Source organism: Thalassophryne amazonica, chromosome 7 (assembly GCF_902500255.1).
Source record: "Thalassophryne amazonica chromosome 7, fThaAma1.1, whole genome shotgun sequence".
In the NCBI taxonomy this organism is placed as follows: domain Eukaryota; kingdom Metazoa; phylum Chordata; class Actinopteri; order Batrachoidiformes; family Batrachoididae; genus Thalassophryne; species Thalassophryne amazonica.
In genome coordinates this window covers 5,130,942-5,148,977 of record NC_047109.1, presented here as the reverse complement: position 1 = coordinate 5,148,977, position 18,036 = coordinate 5,130,942, and the positions used below count along the sequence as shown (strand labels likewise).

Here is an 18,036-nt window from a genome sequence, read left to right as displayed (position 1 = left end):
CTCGGTGGCAGCAATGAATATTCCTAAAAGCAGGTGGCTAGAGCATTGATCCAGCAGCCAAGGTCAATGAAAGTTTCCTGGAAGCTGAAAGTCTGCAGTCTCCTGTGGTTAAGTAGGGTTTTGCCAATGAGGAATCAGTCTGCATTTCTTCTGTCTGTTGGGGAGCAGGGAGGGTTCGATTTCCTTACGGTGGCACTCATGGTAGCACCCCAAAGGAAGCTCAGTATCCATACCTCCAGTAAAATGACAGAACACATATGCAGCCAGATTGTGATTGTCATGTGTTTCTGACCACAAACATATGGAATCATTGTAGTCACATACTGTCCACGATCAGAGCCAGACAGTCAAAAACAGCGCCTCAATACCAGCTGGGGCTTTGAAATTACGTAGCTGTGACAGGCTTCTCATTATTGATGTTTGAATGATAAACAGGATAAACAGGTGTGCCAGCCTGTACATGGCAACATGGACGTATCCTTCTTGTAGAATGCGGTGAGGATTTGGAAGAGATTTACCTTTCAGCTTGATCAACGTGTCACGGTTCTGCTGAGGCAGTCGATTCAGACTCTGAAGCTGAGAGAATCTGTGTGCAACTCCCCAGCTACGCTGCCACCTGCAGGACACAAGCACCACAAAAACACAGAGGTGAACGTGTAGTTGGTACCAACGTTAATGTAAAAGGCCAACAAAGGCCCTTTCGCAAAACCTGGTTTTTAATGGAAATGCACTGCGATCAGACAGGATGTTCTGTCCATGCACATGGACGAAGCCGGGTGTGGTGGACACCCCTGCCACCACCATACAGTGTTAGTCTTTTTTCATTAATTTCATACAACCCCAATTCCAATTAAGTTGGGATGTTGTGTAAAATGTAAATTAAAAACAGAATACAATGATTTGCAAATCCTCTTCAACCTATATTCAATTGAATACACCACAAAGACAAGATATTTAGTGTTCAAACTGCTCAACTTTATCGTTTCTGTGCAAATATTTGCTCATTTTGAAATGGATGCCTACAACACATTTCAAAAAAACTGGGACAGTGGTATGTTTACCACTGTGTTACATCACCTTTCCTTCTAACAACACTCAATAAGTGTTTGGGAACTGAGGACACTAATTGTTGAAGCTTTGTAGGTGGAATTCTTTCCCATTCTTGCTTGATGTACAACTTCAGCTGTTCTACAGTCTGGGGTCTCTGTTGTCGTATTTTGTGCTTCATAATGTGCCACACATTTTCAATGGGGGACAGGTCTGGACTGCAGGCAGGCCAGTCTAGTACCCGTATTCTTTTACTACGAAGCCACGTTGTTGTAACACGTGCAGAATGTGGCATGGCATTGTCTTGCTGAAATAAACAGGGACGTCCCTGAAAAAGATGTTGCTTGGATGGCAGCAAGTGTTGCTCCAAAACCTGTAGAATATCAATATTGTTCACTGTCAATCAAACTGTGCTTCATCTGGAACCATAAGGCATCCATGAGAAATAGAGTTTAAGGGCTGCTCTATCCTGATTAGGCCTTGTCAAGGTTTGGGTAAGCTTTAATCAGTGCTGCCCTGTAGGAATGTTGCCTTCCAGGGGTGGGCGGGGAAGACATCTGGGGGGGAGAGAAGATATACTGTTATACCGGTTCAAGCCTGTGTAACCACCCCTGCCACATTTTTCCATGTAATGTGGAGTTACATCAGGAAGGGCATCTTGTGTAAAACCTGTGCCAGTTCAACATGCAGATCCACCTCGGATTTGCTGTGGTGACCCGAGTGCTAAACATGGGAGCAGCTGAAGGGACTTAGTTTTTACTTGGTATATATTTAAGTCCACAGGTTACGGATCAACAATTGACTGAAAATACTGTTTGTTCTAAAAAGAACAAACAATATTTTGTTTGTTCAGACTCTCAAATTACAACTAACATGTTAGTTGTAATTTGAGAGTCTGCAGAACATGGCACTGGTGTTCCAGAAGCTTATAGTTCATGGAAGGCCTGTGCTTAGGTGGTTCCTGACCACCTGAACCAATTTTCTCTCAGCTGAGCGTGATAGCTTGGTTCTTTTTCAATCAGGTCATATCTCACCTGAGAGACTGTGCTGTTTCCTCACATCACCACATCCATCACTATGGAACCAGCTTGGGTCCTGGATGGCAACCAACCAGTCAGACAACCGGCCCATTCACACCTCCATAGCAATCATCTGCTACAGCCAGGTGAAGTGTTTGTCTGTCCTTGGTCTTCTCCAGTCGCTGGGATCCACTGAGGCACTGTTGTGTAATTGCTGGATCATGCCCAGACAAACGCGCCACATGGCCAAAATATTGTAGCTAATGTTTCCTCACATGGCAACTGATACTCCTCATCTGTATCTCCCAAAGTCACACAAAGTTGTTCCTGTGGTACTCAAGGATCCTGCAAAGAGACCTGGCACCAAAGACATCTAGTCACTGTTTTAGGGCACTGGTTTGCATTCAAGTCTCACAATAATACAGTCTGACAAAAAGCACCATGACCCCAGAGACTTGGAAAGATGCAAGTGTGGTTCGAAGTTTACCATTCTGGAGGATGATTTTTTTTTTTTTTCTAGTGTGGAGCTTTTTTGTTTAAGTCCAGTCTGAAGGTGATTCTGAAGCAGCTGTGGGGACACAGCATTTATGGTTTTGAGCCTTATTTAGTTGACAATAAACTTTGGAGGAAAACCTTCAGTCTGACAACAGTGATGATATTGGCAGAGTTCAGAACACAGAATGGTGATTCTAAAAAATAAATAAATAATGCAGGCAATTTCTGCATGGGTGGAGGTAATAAACTGGGTTTTTTGCCAGCTCTTTGGTCGTAATCAACTGATTAAAAAAAAAAAAAAAAAAAGTTTTGCTATCTGACATCAGAAAAAAGTGATGAGGAAGTGTGGATTGTTTTTTTCCTTTAGAAAAAAATTTCAAACCTAAAAAAATGACATGAGGAACTGAAAATTATTTTTAAAATAAATATTGTTTCCTTGTTGAATACATTTAATGTACTGTACATTAGTAGCATAACACGTTATTAGTAAATATTAAAACCATTCACAGAAGGAGTAAATAATATCTTACCTGTCCGTTTCAGTGAGATCATCTTTAAACTTGTCCACCTTTACAAAACGACATCAATATAATTTAATTCCTTCTGTCTAGGCTGAGAAAAGTCCGTTTGTCATGGTGCCACGTTCCAGCGCCAGTTGTAATCCGTTATTGTGGCTGATTGCTCAGTCTTTCTCTGTTAATGAGCGGCTTTGCACTGTAGTCTATATTTTGCCGGATACGCACCTAGCAATATTTGACCGGATCTCCTCGCTGATTGGCTAGTTCAAATGACGTCATCGTAGAGGGTATTTCAACATAGCGGTGCCCTCGGCATTGAGTGTTGGTGCTAATTTTTCATCTTTAAATGCCATTTTGGGTGCCATAAAGTCATTTCGGAACAGAAAATCACCTACTGGTGGAGGGATTCTCGGACGCTAAAAGCAGCTCAAAAATGTGCCATAGCTGTGCCTGAAATTATTTCCACCGGCACTTTTTGCTACGTGGTGGAAATAATTTCGGGCATGGTGGAAATAATTTTTGCAGTCTTGGTAATTTTCTGTGTCGGGCGGGGATGATAAACAACTTATTTTTTTTATTTGGCCTTAAATGGCCTTTTATGTAGCTAATATGATAAAACATTCAGAATGCCATGGTAAACAGAAATAATCTCTTAGCTTTATGATTTCCAAAACTTGCAAATTCAAGACAGAATTAAAAACGAAAATACAGAAGTCCACGTCGGCAAGTGTGTTTATTCTGTTTTTTTCCTCTGTCAGTGTCATGTCTGCAAAACCTTTGATCAGTCCACCCCTGAAAATAGTGAATGGTAAAATACGCCAATTTTCAATAATGAAAATCATCAATATCGAGTGACTATCATGAATGTGAAATAAGGAGATCTTAAACTCCGATCGCCTTGAAGTTCCCACCCGACCACGGCCGTTCCATCATGAATAAATTTAGACGGCCGGCAAAACAGTGCAACCCGCATATGGCAAAATGTCGTCCAGTTCAACTTTGAACTGGACATGATTTCATCTGTGATTTCATCACAGGTTCTGGTACCAATGATGCCATATGAATTAGCCAATCAGACAGGAGATCGGGCAAAATATCACTAGCTGTAAGTTTTCTGGGTCTGGCAAAATATACGCTGCCCCCCACACCCCAAAAATAGACTCCCAGTGCCTCATCTGCTCATAACGTCTCAGTCTGCAGGTGATCCCATGATCCACAAAACAATAAAATGTGAAAATACTGTTTTGTATCTGTGTCAAGTGGAGAAGCCACGGACAGCGTGCTTACACGCTCGTCAATATAAGTGTTCCACCTGCCATTCTACCAGCAAAAATTAAACACCCTGACACTGAAAACACGGTGCACCTCCAACCCAAACCACACAGTAGAAACAGGGTTGCCAGTGAACTGTAAATATCCATAAATTAATGGGGCTATTAAGATAATGAGCTAACGCCACTTCCTCCTCCTTCTTGTCCAATGTCAGCACGCTGGGAAGTTCCTGGTTTTTAGTGGCCCACAATTCAAAATCCGAATATTTATCTCTTCAAGGACTGCATGCCAGGAAAGGATAAATTTCAAAGTGTTGTTTAATTTTAGTCTTAAATATTCATGAAAACATGGCATTACATGTCACCTACACTTTAAGACTCCTTAAGCTCTTCCCAGGTGTCTCTTGATCTGAAAGACTAAGGACCCAGAGACATAAAGGTCACTGCCAAAATAAGTAAATGTGTCAAAAGGTTTGACACTTTCACTGCACACAGATACACTTCTGATGGCCAAGTCCAGAAGTCCAGGTAGTCACTGAAGGTGTGGATCTTAGTCTGGATCCAGGACAATCACAAACCCAGACACTCTGATTCACCAGTCAGCTTCTCAAGTGCTGCAATCATTGTCCATTTATTTCACAAAGATCTCTGGGGATTTCCCTGCTCTGAACTGATATCTCAACATCCACACTGGAGTTGTGGATGCCCGCTGGCCGACCTGCCATTGGTGCTGTAAGCTGCCGTTGTAGCTGCTAGCAATGGAGTCGTCAAGGCCCGCTGGTGCATCAAAAACATCTGATTCAGGATCACACCAAAATTTCTGACTGGGACACTGTGCTGAAGAAAAAAAAATATTGTCTTCAAACTTTCTAGGAGAGCATGTTTTTGCTTTCCATTCCTGTGTATGTACCCAAACAGATCCACAAACACTCTTCCCTGCTCACATTTTCAGATCAGACATGCCTCATGCATACCTTCCCTGGTTCTGGTTTTCTAGAGCACTGATGTTGCAGTCTGTGGAGGTATGCATGTGATGTGGTGGCCAGTGCTTGTCGTGGTCGAGGTGAGGGTCTGCGATTGGAGCTGTTGACAGAGCTGAGGGGTGTGGGAAGAACTGGTGAGTGTGCAGCCTCCCAGGGCTACCCTGTGGTGAGCCAGGCTGGTGTTTCCTGATAGCTGTGAAAGCACAACGAGCACCTATCGGTGCAAAGCCGGCACAATGTCCATGTTCCTCGGGCTGCCACATACCGACACCGCAATAAAGCTGTCTGTGCAATCACAGGACAGGCAGAGGTCGTACATGGGGTGTCCAGCAAGGCATGAGACAGTAACCCGGCCCTCATGCCTACCACCTTTGTTTTGAGTCAGGAGGATGATGGCACCTCCTTCTCCTGCTGCACCATCACGTGGTGGGAGCTGTAAATGTTCAAGATGTAGAGCTGCACTGCTGGGGCAGAGTGGCTGTATCTGCAAATAAAATTCACTTGCTGTATGAACTGATGTATCTGGAATCTACAGTTGTTTTAACGTGGTTCCAGCGGCGGTTTTTAATACAGGCCATGCGGGCTGTTGCCCTGGGCGGAATTTATGGAGGGCAGCACCGTGGAGCCAAGCACTTGAAAAAAAAAAAATCATGTCCACCGCAAAATGGTTTTCTTGTCACTGTGTGTAGAACTGGAAAATTCGCGACCCCTGTAGGCAGTTCCAGGCACCCCTGCTTGCTGCAGCAGGGGTGAAAGAAGGGGGAGGAGCGCGCTGCGTGCATACAGTTCACCTCTGGGTTTCTCTAATGGGAGGGACAAGTTTGGGGGGGTGGTTCATGGGCTAAAGTCTGTTACACCTCAACTTTCTTCCAAAGTCTGGGGTCCCCTACTGGAGCTGTTGCCCCTGCGACCCGAACCCGGAAAAGCAGTTGAAGATGAGTATGACTATGTCCTGTCGCACATGGAGAGGATTCAGCTTCATCCCGAGCTGGGCGCAGCCGAATTCTCTCCATGTGTGGCAGGAATCCGTAGACAGGCGCTCTCCTCCCGTCTGCTCCAGTTTGTCATACATCACACTGACAAAGTGAGGAACCTTGGGGTAATTTTTGATCTTACGTTGTCCTTTGACCTCCACATTAGAGACATATTACGAGGACTACTTTTTTCCACCTGTGAAATATAGTGAAGATTCGTCCCATCCTGTCTATGGCTGATGCTGAGACCCTGATACATGCATTCATTTCTTCTACACTCAACAAAAATATAAACGCAACACTTTTGGTTTTGCTCCCATTTTGTATGAGATGAACTCAAACATCTAAATCTTTTTCCACATACACAATATCACCATTTCCTTCAAATATTGTTCACAAACCAGTCTAAATCTGTAATAGTGAGCACTTCTCCTTTGCTGAGCTAATCCATCCCACCTCACAGGTGTGCCATATCAAGATGCTGATTAGTGCACAGGTGTGCCTTAGACTGTCCACAATAAAAGGCCACTCTGAAAGGTGCAGTTTTGTTTTATTGGGGGGGGGGGACTAGTGAGTATCTGATGTGACCACCATTTGCCTCATGCAGTGCAACACATCTCCTTCGCATAGAGTTGATCAGGTTGTCAACTGTGGCCTGTGGAATGTTGGTCCACTCTTCAATGGCTGTGCAAAGTTGCTGGATACTGGCAGGAACTGGTACACGCTGTCGTATACGCCGGTCCAGAGCATCCCAAACATGCTCAATGGATGACATGTCCGGTGAGTATGCCGGCCATGCAAGAACTGGGACATTTTCAGCTTCCAAGAATTGTATACAGATCCTTGCAACATGGGGCCGTGCATTATCCTGCTGCAACATGAGGTGATGTTCTTGGATGTATGGCACAACAATGGGCCTCAGGATCTCGTCACGGTATCTCTGTGCATTCAAAATGCCATCAATAAAATGCACCTGTGTTCTTCGTCCATAACAGACGCCTGCCCATACCATAAACCCACCGCCACCATGGGCCACTCGATCCACAACATTGACATCAGAAAACCGCTCACCCACACGACGCCACACACGCTGTCTGCCATCTGCCCTGGACAGTGTGAACCGGGATTCATCCGTGAAGAGTACACCTCTCCAACGTGCCAAATGGCAGCGAATGTGAGCATTTGCCCACTCAAGTCGGTTACGACGACGAACTGGAGTCAGGTCGAGACCCCGATGAGGACTACGAGCATGCAGATGAGCTTCCCTGAGACGGTTTCTGACAGTTTGTGCAGAAATTCTTTGGTTATGCAAACCGATTGTTTTAGCAGCTGTCCGAGTGGCTGGTCTCAGACGATCTTGGAGGTGAACATGCTGGATGTGGAGGTCCTGGGCTGGTGTGGTTACACGTGGTCTGCGGTTGTGAGGCTGGTTGGATGTACTGCCAAATTCTCTGAAACGCCTTTGGAGACGGCTTATGGTAGAGAAATGAACATTCAATACACGAGCAACAGCTCTGGTTGACATTCCTGCTGTCAGCATGCCAATTGCACACTCCCTCAAATCTTGCGACATCTGTGGCATTGTGCTGTGTGATAAAACTGCACCTTTCAGAGTGGCCTTTTATTGTGGGCAGTCTAAGGCACACCTGTGCACTAATCATGGTGTCTAATCAGCATCTTGATATGGCACACCTGTGAGGTGGGATGGATTATCTCAGCAAAGGAGAAGTGCTCACTATCACAGATTTAGACTGGTTTGTGAACAATATTTGAGGGAAATGGTGATATTGTGTATGTGGAAAAAGTTTTAGATCTTTGAGTTCATCTCATACAAAATGGGAGCAAAACCAAAAGTGTTGCGTTTATATTTTTGTTGAGTGTCTATATATATATATATATATATATATATATATATATATATATATATATATATATATATATATATATATATATATATATATATATATATATGATATGATATCCGCAACTGACGGGGATTTGTGACTTGGCAGCGCACTGGGACAGTGTGTAAAACAGATATATATCATGCCCATCATGTCCACATCACAAACTAAAATATGTTGTAGCAATTGCATACAAACTGGTCACGAATAAAGCGTTTTTATTACATCTGCTTTGCAGCTGATTTGCGGACAATCTGTGAATGCATAACAAACACGTCACGTAAACCCAAAGTACTATATGTGTGGCAGAAAGCTACATACCTGCCAGTCAGTGCCGGTCCGGCTGTATCAATCCACAAAGACGTAATAGCTGCTGCAATCGGGTCTCCTCCAGGACTTTTATTTAACACCAACAAAAGGAAGAGTTGCTGTTTAGCCACAACTCACGCTGAAGTCTGTTTTCTGTGACACTCTCAAAAAAAAAAAAAAAAAAAAAAAAACACCGTCTCACACCCGAGCGGCTTCCCCCCTCCCGCATCCCAAACTCATGAACAGTTAACCCTCGCATGACAAAATGAACATTAACTCTGTGATCAACTTGTCCAAGTCCAGCAAATGTTCCAGAGCCTGTATTGTTGGTGTGAATAGTGATGCCGAAAGGCCCGAGTGAGCTTATTTTATGACCACAATGCAGATGCCGTTCACGCGCAACACGTGCGCGATGCATTCATAAGACACCCGTAATAATCTCAATGTGTGGGATCAGTTTCCTCACTACATGCGTTATATAACCATGATTGTTCATCATATATTCGCTATACATTATTATTAGATCCGTAATTCATACTAGGACATTTGTCATTTTTGGCCATTTTTGTTGCGGACGACAACGAACGCCATAATTTGTGTACTCAATTCATGTGCAATTGATCCTCTTCTCAGTGGGACAGGGCCCTTACAGAAAGAGAAACGGATATGAGCTCTCTTTTAAAAAGGAGTGCCCCGCTCTTAAAATGCTAATCAAAGCCCAGCGAGGCAGCGGCAGCACATCTTGAAGATGTGCAGGCCGGAGCTTCTGAAAACTTTATCCGAGATTGCTTTGCATATATTAAAGGGGAATATCGCCTTGAGCGACTCTCAATTCCGCACCTTAAAAAAAACGAAGGAGTTTTATGTCTTCTCACAGACAGAAAAACTAGCTACAAAAGGAAGCGCGGAGCGCTGATTCAGACGGCGGCTTTCTCCTGTCTCTGCTAGCCGCTTTCCCGGCCCGCTATAACGAGTCTAATACTGCCCAGAGAATAATGGCTTTCAAAGCTGCGCAAAAGATGTTTTTACTGACTCCTCAACAGCTGCATCAACTCGGCCATTCCTCCCCGCAACCGTTGAGCAGAAATAACATCAGACAGATGGCTGAAAATGATCTAGACTTGCAAATGCGGGCCTTGCTGGAGGGACGCAGTCACTCCTCTTATGAAAAAATGAAAAAGTATGAGGCTTTGCTGCAGCGCAATTTAAGACTGATCAAACAGGCGATGAATATTTAAAGGCATCATCAGGAGAGCGTCATAAGACGGGGGTTACATTTTCACACAAAAAAACGCATTCCAAAAATCAAGGTCAACACAAGCTGTGACAATTTTTAAATTTATGGAAAGGTCCAGCTAACTGGTTATAGGTGGCGTTGCATCTATTCTTAAAGCAGTAAAGATATCTTTTCACAAAATCAGAAACCAGATCATCGTTCATAATGACATTTTCGCTGTATAAAGACAAGACATCTTGGTACGACATCCCAGTAGCTCTGTTATACAGATAATACAGACAGTGTTGCCCGCATACGTCCGATAGTTCGTGCTGAAGCTGTTTGTTGTGATACAAAATGTTTTTAATCCCGGGTTGATTGTCCAGATATTGCAGGATGCTTTTAGGATAGTATTCAAAGTCAGGGCTAAGGCCAAATGAGTCAAGTTCTGAACTTGACTCAACTTCAACTTTTTATGACTTTGAAACGTATGTCTATAATAACGGGGAACACGTGCCATTTTAAGTCAGCGCTGTAACAAAGACGGGTGATTTTTGGAGCGCATGGGGGACAAACTGCGTAGCCCACTTCTTTAAACATTTTAGAATGAGAAAATTCAAAGAATATGTGTTCATCACTCACAACTCAAAAGGTTTTGACGGCTATCTGCTTCTAAAGTATTTAGTCCAGCAGGGCGTAACCCCCGCTGTGATTATGACCGGGAGTAAACTTACTCATGACAGACGCCGCCTTTAAACAGAAATATATAGATTTGTTATCTTTCCTTACAATGCGCTTATCTCAGATGCCTAAAGCTATGAGAATCCGGCTGAAAGACGAAATTGTCCGCAAAGGTTACTTTCCGCACCTGTTCAGTTCAGAAAAAAAATCTGAACTATGTCGGGCCATACCCTGACTCGGCGGCTTACGGGGTCGCAAATATGTCAGAGGGAGAAAGAGAGGAATTTAACGCGTGGTACGTGAGCAAAAAAAAAACGCAATTTTCGATTTTAAAGCCAAGGCTGTTATGTATTGTGATAACGATACAAAAATCCTGGCTGCAGCCTGCTCCAAATTTATGGCTGAATTCATCGCTGAAACACGTGTGGATCGTTTTAGCTGTGTCACAATCGCCTCGGCGTGTATGAAAGTCTTCCAAGCTAACTTTCTCGCTCCAAAAACGCTGGCGATCCCCTCCGCCGACAATTATAGAACGATGCATAAAAACTATTCGGACGTGGCCGTGCAGTGGTTAGAATGGGTTGCTGAGACGCAAAACATTACCATCGATCACGCTCTAAACAGGAGCGAGAAAAAAATAGGAAGTTATTATGTTGACGGGTATGCTCAGATTGATGGGCGGATAAAAGTGTGGGAGTTTCTCGGGTGTTTTTACCACGGGTGTGCAACGTGTTTTACACAGCACGAAATAAACCCTCTCACAAACATCTCATCTGGAGAGCTCCACGCAGCATGTCAGAAAAAAATAGCCTTTCTGCGGGTTATGCCGGCGTCACCCTCACCGTGATTTGGGAGCATCAGTGGCTTGAAATGAGGCTGAGGGATGAGAGCGTTCGCTGTTTCCTCAGCCGCAGGGGGTTACCGCCGCCCCTCGAGCCTCGCGACGCTTTATACGGCGGTCGGACTTGCGCGTCCCGGCTGAGGTACATGCCTAAGCAAGATGAGAGGGTCTATTACGTCGATGTGACCTTGCTGTATCCTTACGTTAACGTAAATTTCACATATCCCACAGGGCATCCGGAAATTATCGAGAGAAATTTCCGAGACCCCAGGACTTATTTCGGCCTCAAAGCCGTCGTGTATCCGCCCCGGGGGCTAAAATTCCCCGTCTTCCTACACAGAACTCCTCACGGTAAACTGGTGTTTACTCTGTGTCACACCTGCGCCAATGAAAATAATCAAGCGGGAGCGTGCACACACAGTCAGCAGCAGAGAGCTCTGTCTGGGACTTGGACGACCCCGGAATTCCACAAAGCTCTGGATACAGGCTACATTGTAGCTCAGATTTTTGAAGTCTGACTGACATTTTGAGGAAAAGTGATAAAATCTTTGAGGGGTACATAAACACCTTCTTAAAACAAGCACGAAGCCTCCGGTTTCCCTCCCGAATTTGATAAAGACCCCGAGAGCAGAGAAAAATATATCACGGACTACTGGCTGAATCAGAAGATTCGTTTAGACCCAGAAAAAAAAAATCAGTCACAATCAGGCAAAACGACAGATGGATAGATAGACAGATCTGCCTCAACTCCTTCTGGGGGAAATTCGCCCAGAGGTCAAATCTGACGCAGACTGCGCTCGTTAAAAACGCTGACGATCTGTTCAGGTATCTGTTTTCTGAAGAGTACGAGGTCACATATCTAACATTCCTCAGCAGTCAGGTGGCTATGGTTCAATGGAGGAACGGCCCGCGGTACGTCAGCCGACCGGGTAAAGCCGTCAATATTTTCATCGCAGCGTTTACAACGGTGTACGCGCGTTTGACCTTGTACGGTTTTATGGAGGCTGTGGCAAATCCTGACAGGATTCTGTATTAATTAATTACCGGTAGGCAACCTACAAACGTTAAACATCAACTATCAGACGGGGCTAGGGCAGGGGCATAGTGACGTAGTTGATTCTGATTGGCTGACAGGGCCATAAATCAGTTTTTGACATAAGGCGTCTCAGCTTACTCTCTGGTGTGACGTGCAAAGCAACATAGTGACTTCTGAAATCTGTGATCAAAATAGTGCAAAAAGAAAAGCTTTGAAGTGCAAAGTAAGTGAGTGACTTCTGAAAAATGTGACCAAAGTACTGCAAAAGGGAACGTTGTGAAGTGGAACGCAACTGAGTGACTTATGAAAACTGGGACAAAAATACTGCAAAAGGAAACAGTATGAATTGCAAGGCAACATAGTGACTTCTGAAATCTCTGATCAAAATACTGCAATAAGTTTGAAGTGCAAAGTAACTGAGTGACGTCTGAAAATTGTCAAAGTACAGCAAAAGGAAACAGTATGAATTGCGAGGCAACATAGCGACTTCTGAAATCTGTGATCAAAATACCTCAAAAAGAAAAGCATTGAACTGCAAAGTAACTGAGTGACTTCTGAAAATTGTCACGAAAGTACAGCAAAAGGAACCGGTGTGACGTGCAAAGCAACATAGTGACTTCTGAAATCTCTTATCAAAATACTGCAAAAAAGGTTTGAACTGCAAAGTAACTGACCTCTGAAAACTGTCACCAAAGTACAGCAAAAGGAAACGGTGTGAAGTGCAAATTAACTGACTTCTGAAAACTGTGACCAAAGTACAGCAAAAGGAAACGGTGCAAAGTAACTGACTTCTGAAATCTCTGATCAAAATAGTACAAAAAGAAAAGGTTTGAAGTGCAAAGTAACTGAGTGACTTCTAAAAAATGGGACCAAAGTGCTGCAAAGGGAAACAGTATGAATTGCAAGGCAAAATAGTAACTTCTGAAATCTGTGATCAAAATAGTGCAAAAAGAAAAGCTTTGAAGTGCAAAGTACGTGACTTCTGAAAACTGTGACCAAAGTACAGCAAAAGGAAACGTTGTGAAGTGGAACACAACTGAGTGACTTATGAAAACTGGGACAAAAATACTGCAAAACGAAATGGTCTGAAGGGCAAAGTCACTGACTGACTTCTGAAAACTATCACCAAAGTACTGCAAAAGGAAACGTTGTGCAGTGGAATGCAACTGCGTGACTTCTGAAAACTGTCACCAAAGTACTGCAAAAGTGAACGTTGTGCAGTGGAATGCAACTGCGTGACTTATGAAAACTGTCACCAAAGTACTGCAAAACGAAATGGTCTGAAGGGCAAAGTCACTGACTGACTTCTGAAAACTATCACCAAAGTACTGCAAAAGGAAACGTTGTGAAGTGGAACACAACTGCGTGACTTCTGAAAACTGTTACCAAAGTACTGCAAAAGTGAACGTTGTGCAGTGGAATGCAACTGAGTGACTTATGAAAACTGGGACAAAAATACTGCAAAAGTAAAAGGTTTGTACTGCAAAGAAACTGAGTGACTTCTGAAAACTGTCACCAAAGTACAGCAAAAGGGAACATTGTGAAGTGGAACGCAAATGAATGACTTATGAAAACTGGAACAAAAGTACTGCAAAAGGAAACGGTCTGAAGTGCAAAGTAACTGAGTGACCTCTGAAAATTGTCACCAAAGTACAGCAAAACGAAACAGTATGAATTGTGAGGCAACATAGCGACTTCTGAAATCTGTGATCAAAATCCATCAAAAAGAAAAGCATTGAACTGCAACGTAACTGAGTGACTTCTGAAATATGGGACCAAAGTGCTGCAAAAGGAAACAGTATGAATTGCAAGTCAACATTGTGACTTTTGAAATCGGTGATCAAAATTCTGCAAAAAGAAAAGCTTTGAAGTGCAAAGTAACTGAGTGACTTCTGAAATCTCTGATCAAAATACTGCAAAAAGAAAAGCTTTGAGGTGCAAAGTAACTGAGTGACTTCTGAAAACTGTCACGAAAGTACAGCAAAAGGAAAAGTTTTGAAGTGCAAAGTAACTGAGTGACTTCTGAAAACTGTGACCAAAGTACAGCAAAAGGAAAAAGCTTTGATGTGCAAAGAAACTGAGTGACCCCTGAAAATTGTCACCAAAGTACAGCAAAAGGAAATGTTGTGAAGTGGAACGCAAATGAGTGACATGAAAACTGGGACAAAAGTAATGCAAAAGGAAACGCTCTGAAGTGCAAAGTAACTGAGTGACTTCTGAAAACTGGAACCAAAGTGCTGCAAAAGGAAAAATTGCAAGGCAACATAGTGATGTCTGAAATCTCTGATCAAAATACTGCAAAAAGCTTTGAAGTGCAAAGTAACTGAGTGACCCCTGAAAATTGTCACGAAAGTACAGCAAAAGGAAACATTGTGAAGTGCAAATAAACAGCGTTACTTCTGAAAACTGTGAGCCAAGTACAGCAAAAGGAAACACTGAAGTGCAAAGGAAAAGAGTGACGTCTGAAAACTGTGAGGCAAGTACAGCAAAAGGAAACATTGTGAAGTGCAAAGCAACTGAGTAACTTCTGAAAAGTGGGACGCAAGTACAGCAAAAGGAAACATTGTGAAGTGCAAAGGAACAGAGTGACTTCTGAAAACTGTGAGCCAAGTACAGCAAAAGGAAACATTGTGAAATGCAAATCAACACAGTGACTTCTGAACACTTATACCAAAATACAGCAAAAGGAAACATTGTGAAGTGCAAAGGAACAGAGTGACTTCTGAACACTGATCCCAAAGTACAGCAAAAGGAAACATTGTGAAGTCCAAAGCAACAGAGTGACTTCTGAAAACTGGGACCAAAAGACAGCAAAAGGAAACATTGAGACTTGCAAAGCAACAGAGTTACTTCTGAAAACTTAGCCAAGTACAACTAAAGGAAACATTGTGAAGTCCAAAGCAACTGAGTTACTTCTGAAAACTGGGACCAAAGTACAGCAAAAAGAAACATTAAGTGCAAAGCAACAGAGTTACTTTTGAAAACTGTGAGCCAAGTACAGCAAAAGGAAACATTGCGAAATGCAAATCAACACAGTGACTTCTGAACACTTATACCAAAGTAAAGCAAAAGGAAACATTGTGAAGTGCAAAGCAACAGAGTTACTTCTGAAAACTGTGAGCCAAGGACAACAAAAGGAAACATTGTGAAGTGCAAAGCAACAGAGTGACTTCTGAAAACTGTGACCAAAGTACATCAAAAGGAAACATTGTGGAGTGATGTCACTACATATTCAGTTCCTGATTGGTCATCACGGCGCGAAAAGATGAAAAAGTTCACATTTTTCAGCTTGGGGAGGAAGGCTACACCACGTGACGCCACGCAATATCGCAACACAAATGCGCCAATCGCTCAAAACTGCTTCATTCGCGTCACTTCATTCGCGTCCATCGCGTCCTTACATATGGATTACATGTCAACCTGTTGCTGATGTCGCTCGCGTTGCTCCTGGTGTGAACGCAGCATAAAGCAACTGAGAGACTTCTATAAACTGTGACCAAAGTACAGCAAAAGGAAAAGGTGTGAAGTGCAAAGCAAGTGGGTGACTTCTGAAAACTGGGACAAAAGTACAGCAAAAGGAAAAGGGTTGAAGTGCAAAGCAAATGAGTGACATCTGAAAACTGTGACCAAAGTACTGCAAAAGGAAACGTTGTGAAATGTAAAGCAAGTGAGTGACTTCTGAAAACTGCGACCAAAGAACTGCAAAAGGAAAAAGTCTGAAGTGGAAAGCAAATGAGTGACTACTGAAAATTGTGACCAAGGTACAGCAAAAGGAAAAGGTGTGAAGTGCAAAGTAACTGAGTGACTTCTAAAAACTGGGACCAAAGTGCTGCAAAAGGAAACCATAGGAAGTGCAAAGCAACTGAGTGAGTTCTGAAAACTGGCAGCAAAGTACTGCAAAAGGAAATGGTGTCAAGTGCAAAGCAACAGAGTGACTTCTGTAAACTGTGAACAAAGTCCTGCAAAAGCAAATGGTGTGAAGTGCAAAGCAACTGAGTGACTTCTAAAAACTGGGATCAAAATACTGCAAAAGAAAATGGTTTGAAGTGCAAATCAAATGAGTGATTTCTGAAAAATGTGACCAAAGTACTGCAAAAGGAAACGTTGCGAAGTGTAAAGCAACTGAGTGACTTCTGAAAACTGTCACCAAAGTACAGCAAAAGGAATCGGTGTGAAGTGCAAAACAACTGAGAGACTTCTGAAAAATGTGACCAAAATAATGCAAAATGAAACAGTGTGAAGTCCAACGCAACATTGTGACTTCTGTAAACTGTGACCAAAGTGCTGCAAAAGGAAACAGACTGAAATGCAAAGTAACATAGTGACTTCTGTAAACTGTGACCAAAGTACTGCAAAAGGAAACGGATTGAACTGGAAAGAAACAAAGTGACTTCTGAAAACTAGGACCAAATGACTGCAAAAGGAAACGGTGTGAAGTGCAACGCATCTGAGTGAATTTGGAAAACTGTGACCAAAGTACTGCAAAATGAAACGGTGTGAAGTGCAACGCAACATAGTGACTTCTGTAAACTGTGACCAAAGAACTGCAAAAGGAAAAGGTGTGAAGTGCAAAGCAGCATGGTGACTTCTGTACACTGTGACCAAAGTACTGCAAAAGGAAACACTTGAAGTGCAAAGAAACAAAGTGACTTCTGTAAACTGTGACAAAAGTACAGCAAAAGGAAACATGGGAAGTGCAAAGCAACTGATTAACTTATGTAAACTGTGACCGAAGAACTGCAAAAGGAAATGGTGCGAAGTGCAAAGCAACTGAGTGACGTCTGTAAACTGTGACCAATATACTGCAAAAGGAATCGGTGTGAAGGGCAAAGCAACTGAGTGACGTCTGTAAACTGTGACCAACATACTGCAAAAGGAAACGGTATGAAGTGCAAAGCAACTGAGTGACTTCTGAAAACTGTGACCATAGTATTGGAAAAGGAAACGGTGTGAAGTGCAAAGCAACAGAGTGACTTCTGTAAACTGTGAACAAAGTCCTGCAAAAGCAAACAGTGTGAAGTGCAAAGCAACTGAGTGACTTCTAAAAACTGTGACCAAAGTACTGCAAACGGAAACGGTGTGAAGTGTAAAGCAACTCATTTTAATAAATGTATTAGTTTAAGAAACAATGCACAATGAATATCAGAAAGAAAGTGATGTGACAGTGAAAAACAGATTATCAGGACAATTTCTCTTCCTATTTCTAAACTTTTAGGCTTTTGCAAAGTGAACAATCAAATTAACCAAACATCTATTTTTTTTAAGCTCAAAATAGCCACTGTGGACACAGGACCCAAAATAATACCTTCTGAAAGTCTCATCATCTCATCTTCAACCGCTTTTCCGGGTTCGGGTTGCGGGGCAACAACTCCAGGAGGGGAACCCAGACTTCCCTTCCCTTCTGAAAGTCCAGAACACAAAATAGAATTGATGAATTAACCAACACCAAGTTAATTTACAAAATTAGAGTCAGTTTTTCAAATATTTATGCTTTTAAGAAATTTGATGCGCAATGATCGTCAAGAATGAAAGTGATGAAAAACAGTTTTAGGACTAAGAAGCTAGGCTTTGGAAACAGCGCAATTACAGTGGGGTCCTCGTAGGACTTTTTCCTACACAGGCCCTAATAAACAGCGCAATTACAATAGGGTCCTCGTAGGACTTTTTCCTACTCAGGCCCTAATAATAATAATAATAATAATAATAATAATAATGAACAGCGCAATTACAATAGGGTCCTCG

General features: G+C 42.8%; 1 protein-coding gene across 1 annotated transcript in view; it reads right to left on the bottom strand.

The window, feature by feature from the left end:
- LOC117513192 (T-cell activation inhibitor, mitochondrial-like) overlaps positions 1-18,036 on the bottom strand; it is a 102,608-nt gene that overhangs the window by 45,055 nt on the left and 39,517 nt on the right. The window contains exon 5 of the mRNA XM_034173489.1: positions 519-616. Coding sequence (XP_034029380.1) covers positions 519-616 — 98 coding nt within the window. The remainder of the gene's footprint in view (positions 1-518; positions 617-18,036) is intronic.